The 20853-nt window shown below is 38.1% G+C and overlaps 1 protein-coding gene across 33 annotated transcripts in view; it reads right to left on the minus strand.

Moving 5' to 3' along the window:
* LOC111188496 (NACHT, LRR and PYD domains-containing protein 12) overlaps nt 1–20853 on the minus strand; it is a 233180-nt gene that overhangs the window by 118338 nt on the left and 93989 nt on the right. For 3 of the 33 annotated variants that reach the window (XM_049476953.1, XM_049476948.1, XM_049476931.1), the window contains 3 exons: nt 16961–17134; nt 15122–15168; nt 5955–6765 (listed from right to left, as the gene is read on the minus strand). The exons of 25 other annotated variants lie outside the window; for them this stretch is intronic. In XM_049476953.1, the coding sequence (XP_049332910.1) occupies nt 6140–6765; nt 15122–15168; nt 16961–17134 (847 nt within the window). In that variant the 3' untranslated portion in view covers nt 5955–6139. Of the gene's footprint in view, nt 1–5952; nt 6766–15121; nt 15169–16960; nt 17135–20853 lie in introns of those variants that run through there. 5 more of the 33 variants (XM_049476933.1, XM_049476960.1, XM_049476941.1 and 2 more) reach the window with 5 other exon arrangements.

A 20853-nucleotide genomic window follows, 5' to 3' on the forward strand; every position in this document is an offset into this window, starting at 1 on the left:
AAGTAATTGCTCATCTGTATAGAGGTTGTTTTAAAACCAAACTTTAAAAAGATAAACAAGCTAGAAGTTTAAAAAATGCTCTATATCTATAAAATAAATATTGGGCAAATAATGGTGGCAATAATGATCATCTATTTACCTCTCCCCCTTTTTCTGAAACAGAATTTCTGTTTCAGAGAACTTAACACAAAATTGCTTCACCCTCTTACTGTCCATTTTGGCCGGTCTGCCCTGCCCAGGCCTCCACTGAACACACACCCCATCACTTCATTCATCCACTCACTCTCCTCCTGGGCTGCGCTTCCCTTCCACGATGTTTTCTCCGTTTTCTGTTAAAATGCATGTGGTGGTCAGATCGAGACTGTGCCTGTCTTAGGTTGTCCCTGTGTAATATGTTGGGATCTTACCCGTCTTTGGCTAACCAGCCTAGCCCACTGAACCACACACAGCGTAGCAGCACTGTTTCATCAACATTCAGTGCTGTAGTGTTTCTGCAGGGAGCACAAACCCAGGTATGTCATACTGTCATAAACTCACACTCTGGTGTTCACCGTGAAAACCTGTGCAAGGCACAGAGTACCCATGGTTTATTATTTGTTATTATTGTATACAGATTTTCCTTATTACCATCAGTATCACCCCTTCTCTCCCACTGAATTTAGCTTAAATTATTTGCTTTGATGCCACTGCTCTGGAATAGACCCAAAAGAGTGCATGTCAATGAATAATTATTCAGATTTGGCATCTGTATCTCACAGATGTACCACAAGGTTAAAGTTTGGTCCAGTTTTATTTAATATATATATAAATTATAGTGCTGGCTCTGCTTCTCAGATTGCAAACTTTACCATTATGCAGATGAAACAATTTTATATTGCTTAGCTGATTTTGTTCATGCTGCAGCCAGAAAATTATGCATTTGTTTTATAGGTGGCATTGTATAAGCATGAAAAACTAAATTTATGCTGTTTTCCAGATCTCTTTCTAGTCTAATTTAATACCGTAAAGCAAAACAGGGAGCTGCATTTTTAAATACACTTTATTTCTCCTTATTTAAAATGAGAAAGACCCAATTCACTAATGCTTGTAGTTTCATTTTCAAATAAATAAGGTCTTTTCTCATTGGTTTCTGAAATCAACTATCCCTCTTATGAGGATCAAATTGTGACATAGAGAAATTAGATATTACATCCGTCTTATATAAGTCTCATTCAGCTAGGACTGAACTGAGATCAGTCTGAATAAGAAACGAATAGTAAGATAATTGACTAAATCACCTGATAGAAAAAGCTGTGTTTGGAATGGCTCACTCATTAATTCATTCACTATTCACTATGTAGCACTTTTCTATTTATTGAACTGATTATTTAACAATCAAACAAGAAACCATGTTTATTTGTCCTGCTCTGAGGACATCTGACACAGCAGTACTGCATGGCATAGTATATTTTTATTTTTATTTTTAATTTGTTTTGCTAACCAACCCCATAATCCCTTTATTAAATTCTCTAAATTCTTTAATTATCTATCCAGTCACACACCTCTCTGACATTATTCAACAACTTAATTATTTATATTAACACTTCCCCAACCTCGCTTACATTAAAGTACACTGTACTCATGATTGGGTATTCACATTTTCACATTTTCATTTTAGAACTGTCTTATAGCGTATGCATATATTATATTATATTATATTTCACATTAGTCACTGTCGTAATAGATGTCATTGCACTTTACTCTGTTAATTATTTAATTATTTATGACCATTAGCAACATCTACTGCACTGCTCCGTTTACAGATAGATCTTTACCTTGTATAGTTAGGTTTTTTATATCCTTATATTTTCTTATATATATATCTATCTACCCATACAAAAGCCTTTTCCCCCTGTTCACCTCTGTCCCCCATTTTCACTGTGTATTACTCTATTTCCCTACTGAACTGATGTTCTATTTTCTATGATATCTCACAAGCGTTAATTCACAATTAAAAACCAACCTCTCAGTCTAAAACCAATAGGCTGGACCAACTCCACCTACTACACCTTGGACTCCTCCCCTGCAGTGGGACTCATCCATTCCTATTTCATTGTCACACAAGATTTCGTACACTCAACCAATCACATCGCTCGCAGGAGCCCCGCTCACACACAGTTTCACACACACTCCAATACATACACACACACTTCTGTTTCATGCACTCTGTCTTACACACACTCTTTAATTCGCTGCCATACACTTTCTCACTCACTGCCACACACACATCCTTTCTCTCCGCCACACAAGATACACATTTTCTGTTTCTCTCTCAGGAAAACTTGACACGCACACTTTCACACTCACAGGTACACTTTTAATCCCTGTAACAGACACTCGTACACCCTTTTCTTTTCCTCTCTGTCAGTCGCACTGTCGCACACACTTCTGTTTCGCGCACTCTAAACAGGAAAAGACGAGAGGAACCCTCTCATATTTGAGCGGATAAAAACCAGACAGAAAAATTTAGAAGTGAAAAAAGGAAGCGGTGCGGAGCAAAGCCAAAAAAATTAGATATCAAAAAAAAAATTTTGGTAAGACACTAGTCTTTCAGCATCCCGTTCATTTTCCCTTAGAAAAATGTATTTTAACAAAGCTTCCCCCCTGGCCCGAGCTCCCCGTTCCCAACACACAGATGAGCGGATCGATCCTTTCACTCACAAGCAGGTTTGCGATCCTATCGCATTCCTATTTGCTCACAGCCCCGTCAAACTGTGCCCTCCGTTTTCTCAAAAAACCAGGGAAAAAAATCTTTAACCTTTAAATATCGTCATACAAAGGCGGGTTATCCGGCCCCAGGAACTAGTTCTCTGGGTTATGCCCCAATCTCGGATCGAGGCAACCACACAGCACCAAAGAATCACATGTTCCTGGGTTTGGCCTCTAACCTCTTCACACTAAACTCACCTATGTGCCAGGGAGCCCCAAAACCAGACAAGGAAGGATAACAAAAATATACTCACACGTGGTGCGGCTGCAGCGGCCCCGGACACCCCCCCCCCCCCCCGACACCCAGAGAAAACGCCTTTTCCTCTAAAAACAGTTGAGGTTCTAAGGTTGGGTTTCTTTTTTTTTTTTTTTTTTTTAACCCAAGAGTGTCCTCCGCTTTCCTTCTGGAGTCTAGAGGTTCCGGTGCACGTGCAGCCCACCCAGGGACGCCAAAATTTGTCGTGGAAATCGACAAATGACAGTCAACGAGCCGGGATGCCAAAAAGAGAAGGTTTTTATTTTGAAGTTGCAAAAAGGAAAAATAAAGCAAAGCAATGAATGAAGATGAAAGTAGTCAGGAAAATCGGAAAGCCCCAAGTCACTCTTGACTGGCCTTTTTAAAGATGCCTCGTGCATACAGGAGGAAGGATGCTGAACAGATGTTCTCTTGAAAAGAGGAACCGAAAACGCACGAATAAGCAAAAGTCAAGAATAATTCATAAATCAGAAAGCTCTATTTACTATGACAAAACAGTTTCCAGGCAAACCTCGATTTCCATTCCTTTAGGAGAGAATAATCCATAAATCAGAAAACTCCATTTGCTATGACCCGCTCGTTTCCAGGCAGACCTCTGCTTTTATAATCTTTGCCCTTAAGTCTGAATGAATGGCCTTATCAGAGAATATAAGTTCACATAACACTCAATGATAAAATACAAGAATATAGTGTAATACAAGAATTCATAATCAACTCTGTTACAGGGAGTAATAATACTGATTGAATGAATAATCAGTGTAATTGATTATGAATACATGAAGTAAATGTTGATTTTCCCTCACAGAACCTTAGCTGTCTGCCGAATGCTGGATCTTTCCTGCTGTTCTTCCTTGATGCTGCTTGAACCTGGATCTCTACATTTACAGTTCTGCTTCAAATCCTGGGTTTTATCCTTTTAAAGGGGAATAATCAAGTTGTGTAGGTGTAGCTTGAATTCTTGCCCACTGTAAATCTTCCCCTCATGCACTCACATCTTTGATTAATGACCTGCCATAGCAGTTCTCATCATCTTACCATCAGACCATTAATTCACCTGCTTCATTTGTGCTGAAAGAGGACTGATTCGACATTTTAATTTTAGTTCCCAGCAAGGTTACTTTCTCTAGATCTGAGGGTGTTTTTCTAGTCACTGTTGCCATGTGTTTTCTTAACAGAGGCTAGGACTTCCTTACTTGGACTTAGCTGCTTAGTTATATAACATTCATTATAAAATGTGATCTACAGCCGCTGTGTAGATCACAGGTGGACAATCAAAGCTCCACTTTGACTCTGGTGAAATACATGATGTAAAGTTATTGGCTGAAAACAATTACATAATATTTGTCCTGTAATTGTTATTTAAAAAATGAATTTAACAGTGTGAAAAAACTATTTGCTCTCACCTCAGTGGGTCTGTAACAGATGTCACTTCATTATTGATTTCAAGAGAGGGACCATTGCTTACTGATAGTGGTTCCTGCCGGTGGGGTGGTTACAGGCTGAGGGTGAGCGGTTACATTTAATTCACTGTGACATATAACTTGTAATGCTATTCTCTGAACATATTTATTTAGTTGGGCCTTTTAACCCCCGATATTCTCCTGCCAGCCCTCCTCACCACCTTCTTCAAATTGCGGACATTTTTCTTCTGACCCACTTTTAAGCCAATAGCCAGTCTGGCTGCTAGGATGTGACAGCACTGTGAGACAGAATTGCAGGAGCACTGCTCTTTTGGTGCCAGTGAGGCAATATATTTCCCCCCCATCCACCCTTTAAGACTGTGATTTTGTCACAAGGATTAATCTGTCCATGGAAATGATGAGCTGTGCAAGCGACAGTCTCAATGTCAAAGCCTGTTTCTGAAGAAGCAAAGGTCTGTTGATTGGATTGAGACACTTGGTCTCTGTGTAACCCAGAAATTTCCTGTAGGATCATCACATCAGGTGGGAAGTTTGTGTCTTTTATGTCCTTCTCCAAACTCACCTTGTTTAGGTGGTAGTTCCCCAGATTGCAGCAGCCTCTCAGGACTTTATTTAAATAGTATGTTTGGAGATTGCAGAGTGAGAGAACCATCTTCTCTGGTCTGATCTTGTCCCAGTCCACCAACCTTTTAAGGGTCGCATTAAAACGTTCTGAAGGATTTTTTGTGACTTGTTAGAAAGTGTTAGGCCTAGATTTTGCAGTGCAAATCTGGCAGACCTCTCCATTGGGACTTCCAGGTGCTTCCGGAAATATTCAGCAAATACTGAGCTCCATTTGTTGGACAGTTCAAGATTCCTGTCCCAGTCTTTTTTGGTGTCCGACCCCAGAAGATCTGACGTCGTTGGTGTACATATTTACTGAACGAATAGTCAGGTCTATTGCAGCCTCATGATCAGTGCATATGACAAACTGTGGGGAGTTGAGTTCCGGAAAAAGATCAAACTAATCTGTGAAAAAGCTTTTGTGAGTTTTTGCACTCCGGGTCTGGTGAATGTGGAAGGCTAAGGGGATAATGGGACACTTTTTAAAAGCCTCGTACTGCACTGACGGTGACTTTTTTTTGTAAACGTTCTCTTCGGTTTCAGTAAATAAATAAATAAAAGCTAAATAAAGCCAACCTACCATGTTTATTCATTGATCTGAGTGTTTTAGGTTTTTCCTTTGAAGTGGAAAAAAGTCCAGAAGAGAACGGGGATCCCGTTTACGGTGCTCTAGGAAAAAAAAACTGATTCGACTATTAGTTGACTAAATGGAAATCCTTAGTTGAATACACCTCTACTAATTACTATGGAAAGGTCAGTGCCGTTGTTAGAGAACAAATTGTGACATTAATTCCAGTAGATACTTTTTTCAGATCTAAATTTCATTTAGCAAAACACACAAAAAATCATCAGACTCCTCTTCACCTTTCTTCATTTATTGAGCTTTATTAATATGAACCAATTTTACAATAAAAAAAAACAATAATTAACAATAATAACAGTAGTGAATAAAGATAACAGTAATTAAAGAAAAGGTTCTGGAAAAAAATTACAAAATCATCTATATAATATATTTACATACTTATATACCAATTCTCCCTCCCACACACACACACACGCACACACACACAGTGATACACATACACACATCGAATCTCTGTTACACACAGGGTTATTCTATCTTACACAGACGCACTGAGGAGCCAGAAACATAAACCCAAAACCCTGCATAGAGGGGCTGAGTGAAGGTGGTGTAGACTGTGTGCAAGTGTGTGAGAGTGTGTGAGGGTGTGTGTGAGGGTGTGTGTGAGTGTGTGTGTGAGTGTGTGTGTGAGGGTGTGTGTGAGGGTGTGTGTGTATCAGAGGAGACGCTGTAGAAGGACAGAGTGCCGGAGGGACAGTCCACATACACTCCTACTCTCCTACAGCCGGAGGGAGGAGTGGAGAGATCAGTTCTGTTATTATTGTGATGAACAGAGTAACTGTTATCAGAGCAGAACAGACTCCAGGAGTTTATATTCCCTCCAAACACACAGTCTGATCCTCCTCCTTTCCTGCTGATGGTTTTATAACTCAGAGCTACAGCAGCTCCTCCTCCGCTCCACTCAGCCTCCCAGTAACAGCGTCCAGTAACACCAGTAACTCTCTTTCTACTCAGAACCTGCTGATACACATCAAATCTCTCTGGATGATCAGGATACGACTGCAGCTTCACTCCACACTCCACCCTCCTGTTCTCCTCACTCAGAGAGAGACGACGCTGCGCTGTGTTCAGATCCAGAGTGAAATCACAGAACCCTGAACACAAGAACACACACAGAGTGTATTTAGTGTGAAGTGTTATATTTAGTGTGTGTAGTGTTATATTTACTGTGTGTGTAGTGTTATATTTAGTGTGTGTGTGTAGTGTTATATTCAGTGTGTGTGTAGTGTTATATTTAGTGTGTGTGGTGTTATATTTAGTGTGTAGTGTTGTATTTAGTGTTATATTCAGTGTGTAGTGTTATATTTAGTGATATATTTAGTGTGTAGTGTTATATTTAGTGATATATTTAGTGTGTAGTGTTGTTATATTTAGTGTGTAGTGTTATATTTAGTGTGTAGTGTTGTATTTAGTGTTATATTCAGTGTGTAGTGTTATATTTAGTGATATATTTAGTGTGTAGTGTTGTTATATTTAGTGTGTAGTGTTATATTTAGTGTGTAGTGTTATATTTAGTGTGTAGTGTTATATTTAGTGTTATATTTAGTGTGTATTAGGGATGCGACGGTTCTCTGTATTTTATTGAATCGTTTGGTTTGGTCTGTTTGGTTTGATACACCCGGATGGACGGCGGTATTTGGGTGCGCACTAACAGAGTGAACAAACGCTCTCCCGCTGTACATGCCCCGCCCATGGCCAGGGGGAGGGGCTGCTGAGCGCGTGCTGGGGGACTGCGCGTCACACTGTGAAGATTCACCAGCAGCTCATATAAGAGAAGAGTAATGTTATTTTATTCTCTATTCTCTTTATTGTTTATGTAAAAACTGGGTTTACAACACTGAATATTAATCAAGCAATCAACTATTATTTACACTGGAGGGGGATCCTCATTTACAATGCAGCTGAGCATTTACAGTTTAAAACAGATAAAAAAATATATTTAAAAAAATTAGAAATAAAAACTGACATTTACTCTACACAAATAAAATATATACGTAAAAAAGGAAAAATAGGACATTTTAAAAAGATCATAAAAAAGACACATAAAAAGTAAAGAATTTATATCTTATGAATAAAAAATAATAGTAGTGAAAATAAATAATAAATAAAATAATAAAAATAAACAAAATAAATAAGTAATATAAAATATAAACTCATTAAAAAAACTAATTGAAAACAACCACAGGCTTTCTGAATAAAAAGCCTGATAGTAATAAAAGTTTCAGTTTCAGTTAGTTTCAGTTTCAAAACATGGAAATAGCTCACCAAAACCTCAAGCCATTATTTATATTTGACAATATTTAATTAACTTTTCCGCACTCATCTTATTTTAGTTTTATATTATTTGTAGCGTCGCTCTGAATTCAGCTTCGAAAGAGAGAGAGAGAGAGAGACAGAGAGAGAGAGAGGGGAGAAGTGCATTTTGCCTGATGTCTCTCTTGGTTATATGACAGTGGTGTTTTTATATTGAGTTTTATATCATGGTTTTGCAGTTTAAACTACACTTGATCTGTGGTTATTTATTAAAACTATTTTTCTTTAAGAAAACAGAGGTAATCCCACGCCGTGCGGACGCTGCCAAACTTCGCTACGTGTGCCTGCAGCTTTTTAGAGCGCTGGACGAGATTTTAATTAATGAATTAATATATTTTATATTTAAATAAATCTGCCCTGGTGATAAGAAACGAACGCTAACATATAGCTTTATATTTCTGTGTATTTCAAATGTTTGTGAAATAAAATAAATTCCTGTTCAGTCAAAGTGCTTTCCTCTTTTAATTTTTTGTTTCTAAAACTCCAGCATTTGAGTGAGAATAAGCATCTGTTAAAACTCTCAAACAGCAGAATGCCTATAACCATTGGCGTAGGAACCAGGGGGGGATATTAGAAACAGGTGGATTTGTCCCCCCCAAAAATGATATTAATGAGGAGACAGACCGGACCAATCACGGAGCCGGTTCAGGAATTAAGTTCCGCCTCTCAGGAGAAACAGCCAATCAGCTTGCTGTTATTGCGGCGCGCGGAGGTGTCAGTATGTTGGTGGGGGGAAGCCCCTCCCTCGCTGTGAGATTTAGCAGCGGGATCGGCTGCAGCTGATTTTAAGATATGGATATACTGTGATTTTTTTTTCTAAAAGAAAGGTAACGGTATCTAATCATGTAAACTGTGATGATATGTTTCTGATAGCTGGTTAAAAATACACGTCTCTGAATCAGCACACAGATTAACCCCACTGTGATTAATAAACTGCAGCTGTGTTAGTGAGTTAACTTAACTTTGGAATTACCTAGATTGGGGGTCAAGATTAAAGAAAAAAAAAAACTATCTACGTAATGTTCAACTTGCCCTGTACCTGATCAGCTAATCACTATTTCATTTTCAAACTGTTTATTAATGTAGGATTGCAGTTAGCTAGAAGCTGGATGTAGAGGATAGACAGAATTTAGTACAACACTGGGTAATGTTGGTAGTTTAAAGAAGTTTCTTAACCCTGATCATCACTGCCCTAAAACTGTGTTTTCCATCAGATCCAACTGATCAGCTAATAAACAATCATTTACTGAGTTTACCTGTTAAAATCTCTTAGCCCCCTATGGATCCTAAATTAATCATTATGTATATTCAGCAGTTTATTAGACACATCATACCACCACTTACTTTATTAAAGTGCCTTTAAACAGAGGAAGCTGTAGAATATGCAGAACAGTATTAATATGCAGTAGAATATGTAAGAACAGGGTTAAGAAACACTGATCTAACCTGACTTCTGTTCATATGTAGTTCACAGTAAGACCACATGTCCTGACGTTTATATTAACTTCTGACAAAAATCTCTAGGAAACGTAGTTACATTCTCTCAGTAGAAAGAAGTGTTCTCAGTAAAAAAAGATTAAAAGCGCAGGAACCAAAGAAAATGTAAATATACAACAGAATTGACATACAATACATAATAATAATAATAACCAATACTGTTATATTATTTTAAATATTAGGTGATAACTGATCAGTTGTTGTACTATATATATAATTCAGACATTGCATGCATAATTTTTTTCTAACAACAGTAAATGTAATGTGGAGTAACATGTTTAGGCTGTAAAATCACCTTTTATTGGATGTAACTAATTATATACAAAATACAGAAAAAAATGATTATTTGTGATAAAAAATAATTCCACAAATGTTGTTCTAGGAAACTATAGGGTGGGCTTTGGTTCATATTCGCAAATGTGTCCCCCCCCAATATCAAGCCCGCTCCTACGCCCTTACCTATAACTGCTATATTAAGCTACAGTTATTAAGTCTGTGTACTGAACATAAATTTAAATCCTTATAAATGTCAGATATAAATATAACTAATAATAACTTATAGTTACTGTGCAGATTTTAAGTATATTATATTTTATAGTTGATTTTATAGTTTTTTATATATTACTTCTGTCAGCGTGTCTCTCCACAACCATGCAACAACCAATCAGACTGTTTTCTGAATTTTCCAGGAGCAAATCAGCTCTGAATGCAAACGCTGAAGATTTGAGGACTAATTAAACAAAACTTTCTCAGCTGCGTGATCAGGGCCAGTAAACACTAAACGGAGAAAAGGATATTTGAAGAGGCGCCGTCATCTTATAAATCCGCTGTTCGGGACATTTTGGCTTCAGTGTTGAGTTTGATAATCAAGGTAAAAGACAGTCAGCAGATAAAGCACAATGTGATTCAGTTACCTGTTTTTGACTAATGGTAAGAATAAGTGCTCCTTTTTTATAATAGATATTGTGATTTGAATTAATCTGTGACTTTATTAATTGGCTCTGAAAGTGTGAGTAGGAGCACCTTGTTGATTTGAAATAGAAAGGGCTAAAAACGTGCTGCATGTTGGAGCTAGATAATATTAATATATATCCAAACTGAAACAGTGGCCCAAGAACAGCGATACGAACCAAACCGTGGCCACACTGTACCGTTGCATCCCTAGTGTGTGGTGTTATATTTAGTGTGTGTGTAGTGTTATATTTAGTGTGTGTAGTGTTATATTTAGTGTGTGTGTAGTGTTATATTTAGTGTGTGTAGTGTTATATTTAGTGTGTGCAGTGTTATATTTAGAGTGTGTAGTGTTAAATTTAGTGTGTGTGTAGTGTTATATTTAGTGTGTGTGTAGTGTTATATTTTTTATGTGTGTGTAGTGTTATAATTAACGTGTATGTAGTGAATGTGTGTGTATGTAGTGTGTATGTGTGTGCTTGTATTGTGTGTATTTGGGTGTACAATGTGTGTATGTAGTGTGTATGTAGTGTAGTGTATCTGTAGTGGTATGTTTAGTGTGTGTAGTGTTTGTGTGTATTGTGTGTATGTAGTGTACGTGGGTGTAGTGTTTGTATATAGTGTATGTGTGTGTAGTGTTTGTGTGTATTGTGTGTATGTAGTGTACGTGGGTGTAGTGTTTGTATATAGTGTATGTGTGTGTAGTGTTTGTGTGTATTGTGTGTATGTAGTGTACGTGGGTTTAGTGTTTGTATATAGTGTATGTGTGTGTAGTGTTTGTGTGTATTGTGTGTATGTAGTATATGCGTGTGTGGTGTTTGTATATAGTGTATGTAGTGTGTTTGTATTGGGTGTATATAGTGTGTGTGTATTTGGGTGTGTATGTAGTGTGTGTAGTGTTTGTGTGTTGTTTCTATGTAGTGTTTGTGTGTAGTGTGTTTGTGTGTATTGTTTGTATGTAGAGTAGAGACCGACCGATATGGGTTTTTCTAAGGCCGATGCCGATACCGATCATTAGTGGTCAGAGTCAGCCGATGGCCGATGTGACCTGCCGATTTTTAGGGCCGATATGCTATCGTATTATATTTATTTGGCATGCTTAAAATCATACTAGTAAGAGGAGGAACAACAGTTGTAAACTTCACACAATTTATTGAAAATAAGGTTAGCATTTTATAGTGACTTTAATGTTACTATATCACTATATGTTAATAAAAAAAATATTAATTTTATTTAGATTGTATTATCCATAACATTTTATTTTATTCATTATATAACATATGTTCTATATATTCATATTCATGTTTATAGTAGAAATATTATGTTGGCTATTATATAAAATTTACTGTAGGGGCCTACTAATTAACAAATGTATGACTTGTTGCAGTCTGTTAGTCTATTAATTATTCATTTTAATATGTTTAACAGAGTGCAAGAAGACTTCCATAATGTGACAACTTTAGATAGTTACTCCAAAACGGCAAAGCTCATTTCTTCTTCAACTCCATGCAGTTGAAAACGAATGGACATGGGAGGACAATGTTATAAAATGTTCACATTAGGGCTGCAGCTATTATTTTACAAAAATGGGTGACGTTTAAATTAAGAATAAAATTATAAATAATGCAAAAACAGACAGGTGCTGTAATTTAAATATAGCTTTATCTGTTTTTTTCTTCTTCTTCAAATGAGCTCCTTAGCCAGAGAAACGCGTCTCATCAGCTGTACTGGAGGTTCGGTGCGTGAGCGGAACATGAGTTGAGAAAGCTGAAGAGCGCGGACTTTATAGGTTCAGGATAAAATGAGCTTTTATCAGAAAAGTCTGGAGGGGGTTCTAAAGTAGAACCCGACAAAACAGAAAATTCTGCTCATCGTTTCATTTAATATCTAACAGCGCAAACCGCTTTAAACGGGTGAGTTTTACAGCAGAACAGCAGGAGGCGGCATGATTTAATGTCTGTTTGTAGTGAAGGAAAAAGAGATGTTTTATTTTAACTCCATTATTTTAGAAACTATTTGTTTTATTAATTCGTTTACAATAAAGCTTATTTATATACAGTGTTGGGAGTTACTAACGCCGTTACTTTTTTTCAGTAACGAGTAATCTAACTAATTACTATGACTGTAACTATAACGCCGTTACCATTTCCGACACCCCGTTACTGCACGTTACTTTAGCCGCTCTATGAACTTTTTTTTTTTATTTCGCTTTGCCCTGGTTAACCCCTCCTCTGTCCAGTGAACTTGAGCTTCTGGCCGCTGTGCCTGTGGTTTGGCGTGGTGAAGTGAGGCACAATTGTGACGATTTGCGTGCTCTAATTAATTCAGTGATTGCCGTGGACAACCCAAGTTCCGAATTAAGGACGTTAAGCTCTTTTTAGCTGCTCCGGTTTTTGTGGTGCTGCTGCTTTCTATTTTAGAGCTTAGATTCTCTGCCCGAATCCCACCTGACCTGAGGACCGACCCGAAATCAGGCTCCTATTTTTATTTTATATAAAGCTCTGGTGTGATAATCACAATGTTGCTAAGTAACCAATTATTATTGTTCACTAAAGCGAACGAAATAGCGAAAATTGAAAGTGAAAAACATTTGTGTTAACTGAATCTAATAAAAACGGTAATTAAAAGGAAAAACATAACTATCTCGAACTGTATTTTGTGTTTATAAAACTAACTAAAACGAACTGAAATTACTGATAGAATACCCTCATTTTTGTGTTTAATTTATTTATAAGCGCTGTTGTACAGCGGAGTTGTACAGCGGGAGTTGTTGTGCCGAGCGCGCGGCACTCGTGGTCCGTTAGTTCTTGTGTAAAGCGCTCGCGCTAGCAAGCCCACCCTAAAATGAACAGAAAAAATAAAAACAAAATAAAATTAAACTATAATAATAATGAAAACTGTAATCACGTAGCTCTGGGCGCACGTGAACGCCTCCGCGTTTGACTTGCAGCATTGTGTGTAGCTGTTCTTAAAAATCATTTAAATTAAATAATAGTTCTATGCTTCTATGTTACAGTGTTAATTAACATAATTCTGATTATATTTCGCTCATTCAATCAGCCCGAAAACAGACAGTTTATGGGGCGGATCGGGTCGGGCTCATAATGACAGTTTATGGTTCGGGCTTGGGCAGAATGTGCACGGGCTCTGGCTGGGTCGGATTTTTTGGGCACGATCTAAGCTCTATTCTCTTTTGGTGAAGCTGTTATATTAATACCATTTTAACGGGCATTAAATTGTTGTTTTTGTCCATTATTTTGTTTTATATATACATATTTCTTTTGAGTGTGGCTTGGTTTGTTAAATTTCATCCCCAGAAGCGTTTTTCCGCTTTTTTCAGTATTACAAGTTTTAGTAATTTTCTTTGGTTGTGTGGAGAATTTCGTTTTATTTTTTTGAAATTCGTTAGATTATATTTTTCTCAACATTTTGGGTTTATTATCGTTTGTTATTTTTTGTTATTTTTCTAATAATAATAGTAAATGCATAATTGATTTCCTTTTTTTGACGGGCGAATAATAAAAAGTAACGCGATAGTTACTTTTACTGGTAACTAATTACTTTTATAGTGGAGTAACTCCGTTAGTAACTCAGTTACTTTTTTGGAGAAGTAACGAGTAACTATAACTAATTACTTTTTCAAAGTAACGTGCCCAACACTGTTTATATATAAGGAGAAGTACAGTCCTCTAATAATCCTGACTAACCAGTAATTATTATTTCAGCGCAGCTGATGCTGCAAATATCCTTAAACAGTTTTAGTCCTGCCCTTTTTCATTTCGTCTAAAAATAATTTAAATACTGAAAATATCAAGTGTTAATTTGATTTTATTTACTTAGATTTTCGTTTCTGAAGAAGAGACGTCAGTTATTTTAGGGCTTGCCTTGCATAGTCAGGGCGCATTCCAAATGCACTCCTGCCATCAACGCTAAGCATAGTTTCGTTTGGAGAGAAATGCTACAACACCGATGCAGTTGAAATTCTATTCTTTTTCAGTAAATGAAGCAACATCACAGATTACTAATCATGAGAGAAAATATAGACTTTGGGACACTGGATTGTAAAAATGGATGCCTTACCCGTTGAAAGTCTTGCTCACTCTTGAAACCTTGCGCTGCGTTCCAAGTAGCTGCCCGCAGATGTGCCGGATTAAAATCGGCGCGGCCAAATAAGAAAATCGGCCGATGCCGATTGATAAAAAAATAACAAAAATCGGCCGATTAAATCGGCTGGCCGATCGATCGGTCGGCCTCTAATGTAGAGTGTATGTGCCTGTATGTGTGAGTGTTCGTGTTTGTACTTTGTGTGTGTAGTGTTATATTTAGTGTGTGTATTGTTTGTATGTAGTGTGTGTGTGTGTGTGTGTGTGTGTGTAGTGTGTGTGTAGTGTTATATTTAGTGTGTGTAGTGTTTGTATGTAGTGTGTGTGTGTGTGTGTGTGTGTGTAGTGTGTGTGTGTGTTTGTGTGTGTGTGTAGTGTTTGTATGTAGTGTATGTGTGTGTAGTGTGTGTGTAGTGTGTGTGTAGTGTTATATTTAGAGTGTGTAGTGTTTGTATGTAGTGTGTGTGTGTGTGTGTGTGTGTGTAGTGTGTGTGTGTTTGTGTGTGTGTGTGTAGTGTTTGTATGTAGTGTATGTGTGTGTAGTGTGTGTGTGTAGTGTGTGTGTGCGAGTGTGTGTGTAACTTACATTTTTTTAATCCAGGTTTGATTCTGATCTTCCCTCCATGTTCCACTCTAAACACACACACACACACACACACACACACACACACACAGATCAGCACAGTGTGAGATTTTTAGAAACTGATTTATAAAGAAATACTTTGTGTGAAAACGAGTGAACATTTGAGAGAGCGGAAATTAGTGACCTCATGTGGCAAAGTACGGAACTGCAATGCACACTGCATAAAATCAGATTAAAAACGGAACATTAAGGAAGATTAACTCTTACTTCTCTAAATATATTTTTGTCTGCATGTATACAGTTTTAATACTTGCCGTATCTTATTCTGCTTTATATGCACGATATGTAGTATTATTGTTATTAGAGCTTTTATTCAGAAATGGAGAAAACATGGCACAGTAGTTAAAGTTCCCAGGAGTGACTGAGCTACAGAAATTACTCCAAAAGGGCATGAACAACTCATCCAGGAAGAACCCAGAACAACATTTAAAGAACTGCAGGATCTCACTCGCCTCAGTTAAGATCAGTGTTAATGATTCAATAATAAGAAAGAAACTGGGTGAAAATGATCTCCTAGATAAGATAAAATGGTTTCTTGTGAGCTTGCAGAAAAGGGTTAAATTTACTAAAGTATGTTTTTTGCATTCATATTCATACCTGAGTGTACTCCTGTCACAAAAAACTGTTTTTATTGGACCATACATTTTTCAAGGAATTATTGTGCAAAAATTATTTTATCATGATTTAAAAATAATTTTATGCCACTGGTCATTAGAAAACTTCAAAAATGTTAAATGTAACAAAGGCACCATTTTTAAATAAAGCCAATAAACCAACTTAATCACATTAATGGGATCTCCTTAGAAATTAAGGGCTCTCTTTTAGTGATCTGTAGGTGAGCTGTCAGCCGTGCACCATGCAGCTTGATTTAGGGTGTGTCACTGTGTCTTTACGATAGGAAAAGTTGCTCCAAAGAGGCTCAAAATGTGCAAAAAGCATGTATCGTGAAATAAAACAGTCACCATGTCACTTGCCATTCCCTTTAAGAGCCAGGCGCGGTCTGACTTTGGCGTATTGCTATTTAAATGGCGCAGCTACCTGGAATTGACCAATGTTTTTCATCGGCGTAGATATATTCAAAATCACCGTTGCTGTTTAAACAAGACAGGTGAAGAGCATGAAAATACACTGTTGGTGGGAGTAAGATAGCATCAAGACCACCTTGCACAGAGTGTAGGTTATGTCCCTAAGTGTACAGAAAGGATTCTGGTTTTGCAGTCACTGATTATTTTCACCATAAAGACATGGGCTGGTTGCTGGGGTGCTTGACTCTCAGTGTGTATAAAGATAGTGGGGATCAGTTTTAATCTGGTAACTTTTCTCCTGACTCGATGCTCAGGGCAGCTCTCCATCACTGGCTCCATGACCAGAACCAGCTAAACTTTTCCACCTGTTCTGGAGTAAAAACTAAACCTTGCTTCTTTTTACCAACAGAAAGATGAGCCAAAACAGAATTACAGTGAAGTACTTGGCATTCAGTGCAGATAGCTTGGGCATAAAAAAAATAACAGTGGCTCTGTTAACAAAAAAGACAGAATGAAGGTTACATGCAGCTCCACCGTGTTTACCTGGTGACTACAACTAGACTTACTACAGGTCCCACAATGCAATGTGTCACAGCATTAACCCCTAACTTTCTCAACACTTTGCTTTCCTGTGAGGCACAGCACACACACAGGAAAGAGCACAACAGGCAATATCGAGAGTGATAAAAATGTACAACATGTACAACAATATTTATCTTACAATAAGTTGATAACATAATTATTAGTTCAGACCTACCCGAGTTTCTCCAGTTTGCAGTGTGGATCCTCCAGTCTGGCAGAAAGCAGCTTCACTCCTGACTCTCCTGGGTGGTTGTAGGTCAGATCCAGCTCTTTCAGGTGGGAGGGGTTTGAAATTAGAGCTGAAGCCAGAGAACAACAGCCTTTCTCTGTGATCATACAACCAGATAATCTGCAGACAGAGCAAGAGAATGTGTGAGTGAGTGACAGAAAACAAGAAAGAAAGATAACATAGCAGACTGATGAAGATAATGCACTTTGATATTAGTCTCTTTTTTAAAAAAAATAACAGTACAAAATCTGAAAAAATATCTATAGAAAACTAAAATTTCTTAACACAGTTGAGACAGATTAACATGAAACCCAAACCTCAACAGTAAGCATCTCTGTGAATATGGCATTAGCATTGATATGGACCAAAGAATTGAGTTCATATTAACTTTAGCTAAAATTGTTTTTGCTTGTGCATCACGATTTTGTAATCAATGTGTGATATATCTCAAATGTTCATTCAAGTTGGACATTTTTAAGACGATTGCAGAAGACTCTGACTTTCATTAAACACTTTTTCTTGTGGGATTTGTTATCATCATGGTAAACACCTGAATATTTACACATTTATACATGAATTTCTAGTGGTGTCAATCGATTATAAAATGCAATCCAATTAAACCTGCCAAAATTCTGTGATTAATCGCACTTGTTTTTCATAAGACGCAAGTTTTTATAGTGGATATTTTATAGATGAATTTTGTGCCAAAAGTTTTACACAAAAAAATGTAAATCCGCAATCAAAATGTTAGGCTAAGCTCGAGCATTATAATCATAAAGAGCTCATCGTGAGCAAAGGAAGGGACCTTAGAGGAACAGACCTGGGAATTAATGACCCATTCCCCCGTGAAATCCTTGTTGTCTCCGTCGACAAACTTTATGTTGATGGACAGCTATATCATGACAAAAACATAACTCCCTGTCTGTTCTAAATTTCTTTAACTGTAACTAAATAGCTCACTCTCTCTCTCCCCCCGAGCGCTTTCGTTTGTGCACTCTCTGTCTCTCTCTCATGCGCGTTGTGCTCTCGTTGCACAATCTCTAACATATAGGTCAATACTCAAATAACCTCATAAAATTGATCCATAATGTATATACACTGCTCAAAAAAATAAAGGGAACACTCAAATAACACATCCTAGATCTGAATGAATGAAATATTCTCATTGAATACTTTGTTCTGTACAAAGTTGAATGTGCTGACAACAAAATCACACAAAAATCATCAATGGAAATCAAATTTATTAACCAATGGAGGCCTGGATTTGGAGCCACACACAAAATTAAAGTGAAAAAACACACTACAGGCTGATCCAACTTTAATGTAATGTCCTTAAAACAAGTCAAAATGAGGCTCAGTATTGTGTGTGGCCTCCACGTGCCTGTATGACCTCCCTACAACGCCTGGGCATGCTCCTGATGAGGTGGCGGATGGTCTCCTGAGGGATCTCCTCCCAGACCTGGACTAAAGCATCCGCCAACTCCTGGACAGTCTGTGGTGCAACGTGACGTTGGTGGATGGAGCGAGACATGATGTCCCAGATGTGCTCAATCGGATTCAGGTCTGGGGAACGGGCGGGCCAGTCCATAGCTTCAATGCCTTCATCTTGCAGGAACTGCTGACACACTCCAGCCACATGAGGTCTAGCATTGTCCTGCATTAGGAGGAACCCAGGGCCAACCGCACCAGCATATGGTCTCACAAGGGGTCTGAGGATCTCATCTCGGTACCTAATGGCAGTCAGGCTACCTCTGGTGAGCACATGGAGGGCTGTGCGGCCCTCCAAAGAAATGCCACCCCACACCATTACTGACCCACTGCCAAACCGGTCATGCTGAAGGATGTTGCAGGCAGCAGACCGCTCTCCACGGCGTCTCCAGACTCTGTCACGTCTGTCTTGTGCTCAGTGTGAACCTGCTTTCATCTGTGAAGAGCACAAGGTGCCAGTGGCGAATTTGCCAATCCTGGTGTTCTCTGGCAAATGCCAAGCGTCCTGCACGGTGTTGGGCTGTGAGCACAACCCCCATCTGTGGACGTCGGGCCCTCATACCATCCTCATGGAGTCGGTTTCTAACCGTTTGTGTAGACACATGCACATTTGTGGCCTGCTGGAGGTCATTTTGCAGGGCTCTGGCAGTGCTCCTCCTGTTCCTTCTTGCACAAAGGCGGAGGTAGCGGTCCTGCTGCTGGGTTGTTGCCCTCCTACGGCCTCCTCCACGTCTCCTGGTGTACTGGCCTGTCCCCTGGTAGCGCCTCCAGCCTCTGGACACTACGCTGACAGACACAGCAAACCTTCTTGCCACAGCTCGCATTGATGTGCCATCCTGGATGAGCTGCACTACCTGAGCCACTTGTGTGGGTTGTAGAGTCCGTCTCATGCTACCACGAGTGTGAAAGCACCACCAACATTCAAAACTGACCAAAACATCAGCCAGACAGCATAGGTTCTGAGAAGTGGTCTGTGGTCCCCACCTGCAGAACCACTCCTTTATTGAGTGTGTCTTGCTAATTGCCAATAATTTCCACCTGTTGTCTATTCCATTTGCACAACAGCAGGTGAAATTGTTTGTCAATCAGTGTTGCTTCCTAAGTGGACAGTTTAATTTCACAGAAGTTTGATTTACTTTGAGTTATATTGTGTTATTTGAGTGTTCCCTTTATTTTTTTGAGCAGTGTATATATATTTCCCCTAAACTTTCCTTTTTCTCTCGATCTTTCTCTTTCTTCCGCTCCCACTTACTCGGGTCATTCTCACAAAATCCTGATTCAGAGGACATCCAGTATGAACATTTTTAAAATGCATTTAACGACAAATTTCCTTTTGAGTTTTTAAGATTAGGGTCTAAACTTACTATGAATATTATTTTCAGAACATTTGTTCCATTTTATTTATGAAGTCCACAAAAATGTATCATTACTGCAATGTGATATGACATCTAATATATGATAAAAATGCACATTTTTCATCAAAGTTCAGTTCATTCACAGTTAAGCAAGGGTTTAGGAAGACTTATTAGCTTACACTTACACACAATGCTACATTATGAAAAGAATGTTTACTTTCAAGACGTTTCATATTATTTAAGACAATTTACAATGCAAACATTTGTATATCAAAAGAATCTTTCATGTAGACTACAGCACCTTCATCAATAAAACAGCTCATTTAACTATTGGAAACCATTCAAGAAATGTCAAAGAAAGACCTCTCAGAAACTCTGAAATCTTGTCTACCTTTATGCACCATCCAGCATTGTATGCCTACTAAGACCAAACTTTTTATTTTTTAGTCATTTACGTATTTTTTTCGTGTTTTGCCCATATGTCAGGCATATGTCAGTGCTGTAATATCTGGCTGACCTTTTTTCCTCCATTGCTTTTTCTTTTTGTCATGGTACTTTTTGGTCAGATCAAGTGTTGTCTTTATTTTCCCACTGGAAATAGCAAATATGAAATTATGATATCAGTTTTTGTTCAGTTCCTTAGAATGGACTGTACACAAATAATATCAAGTGAAAGTAACTCCAACTGGAACAACTGTCTGTGTTGTTGAGTATGTGTGTGTGTTTCTCTAAATGTTGTAATTCTTGCTGTAAATGTTCTCCCTAAACTTTGACAGCCTTGCTTTTGCTGCTGCCTTTCTTTTCTCAATAGCTACCTGCCTGTAAACAAATACACATCGCACATTACAATAAAATATATCAAAGATGGAAAAAAGCTCTCTGGTTATGTGGTCTAACATCTAATTCTGTGTACGGAATTAGATTTAGTGTCAGGCCAGATAAGACGGAACATTAGTGACCTCTACTGGTGGTTTGCAATAGCTAAGTTAGAATGGT

Source organism: Astyanax mexicanus, chromosome 4 (assembly GCF_023375975.1).
Source record: "Astyanax mexicanus isolate ESR-SI-001 chromosome 4, AstMex3_surface, whole genome shotgun sequence".
Taxonomy (NCBI): domain Eukaryota; kingdom Metazoa; phylum Chordata; class Actinopteri; order Characiformes; family Acestrorhamphidae; genus Astyanax; species Astyanax mexicanus.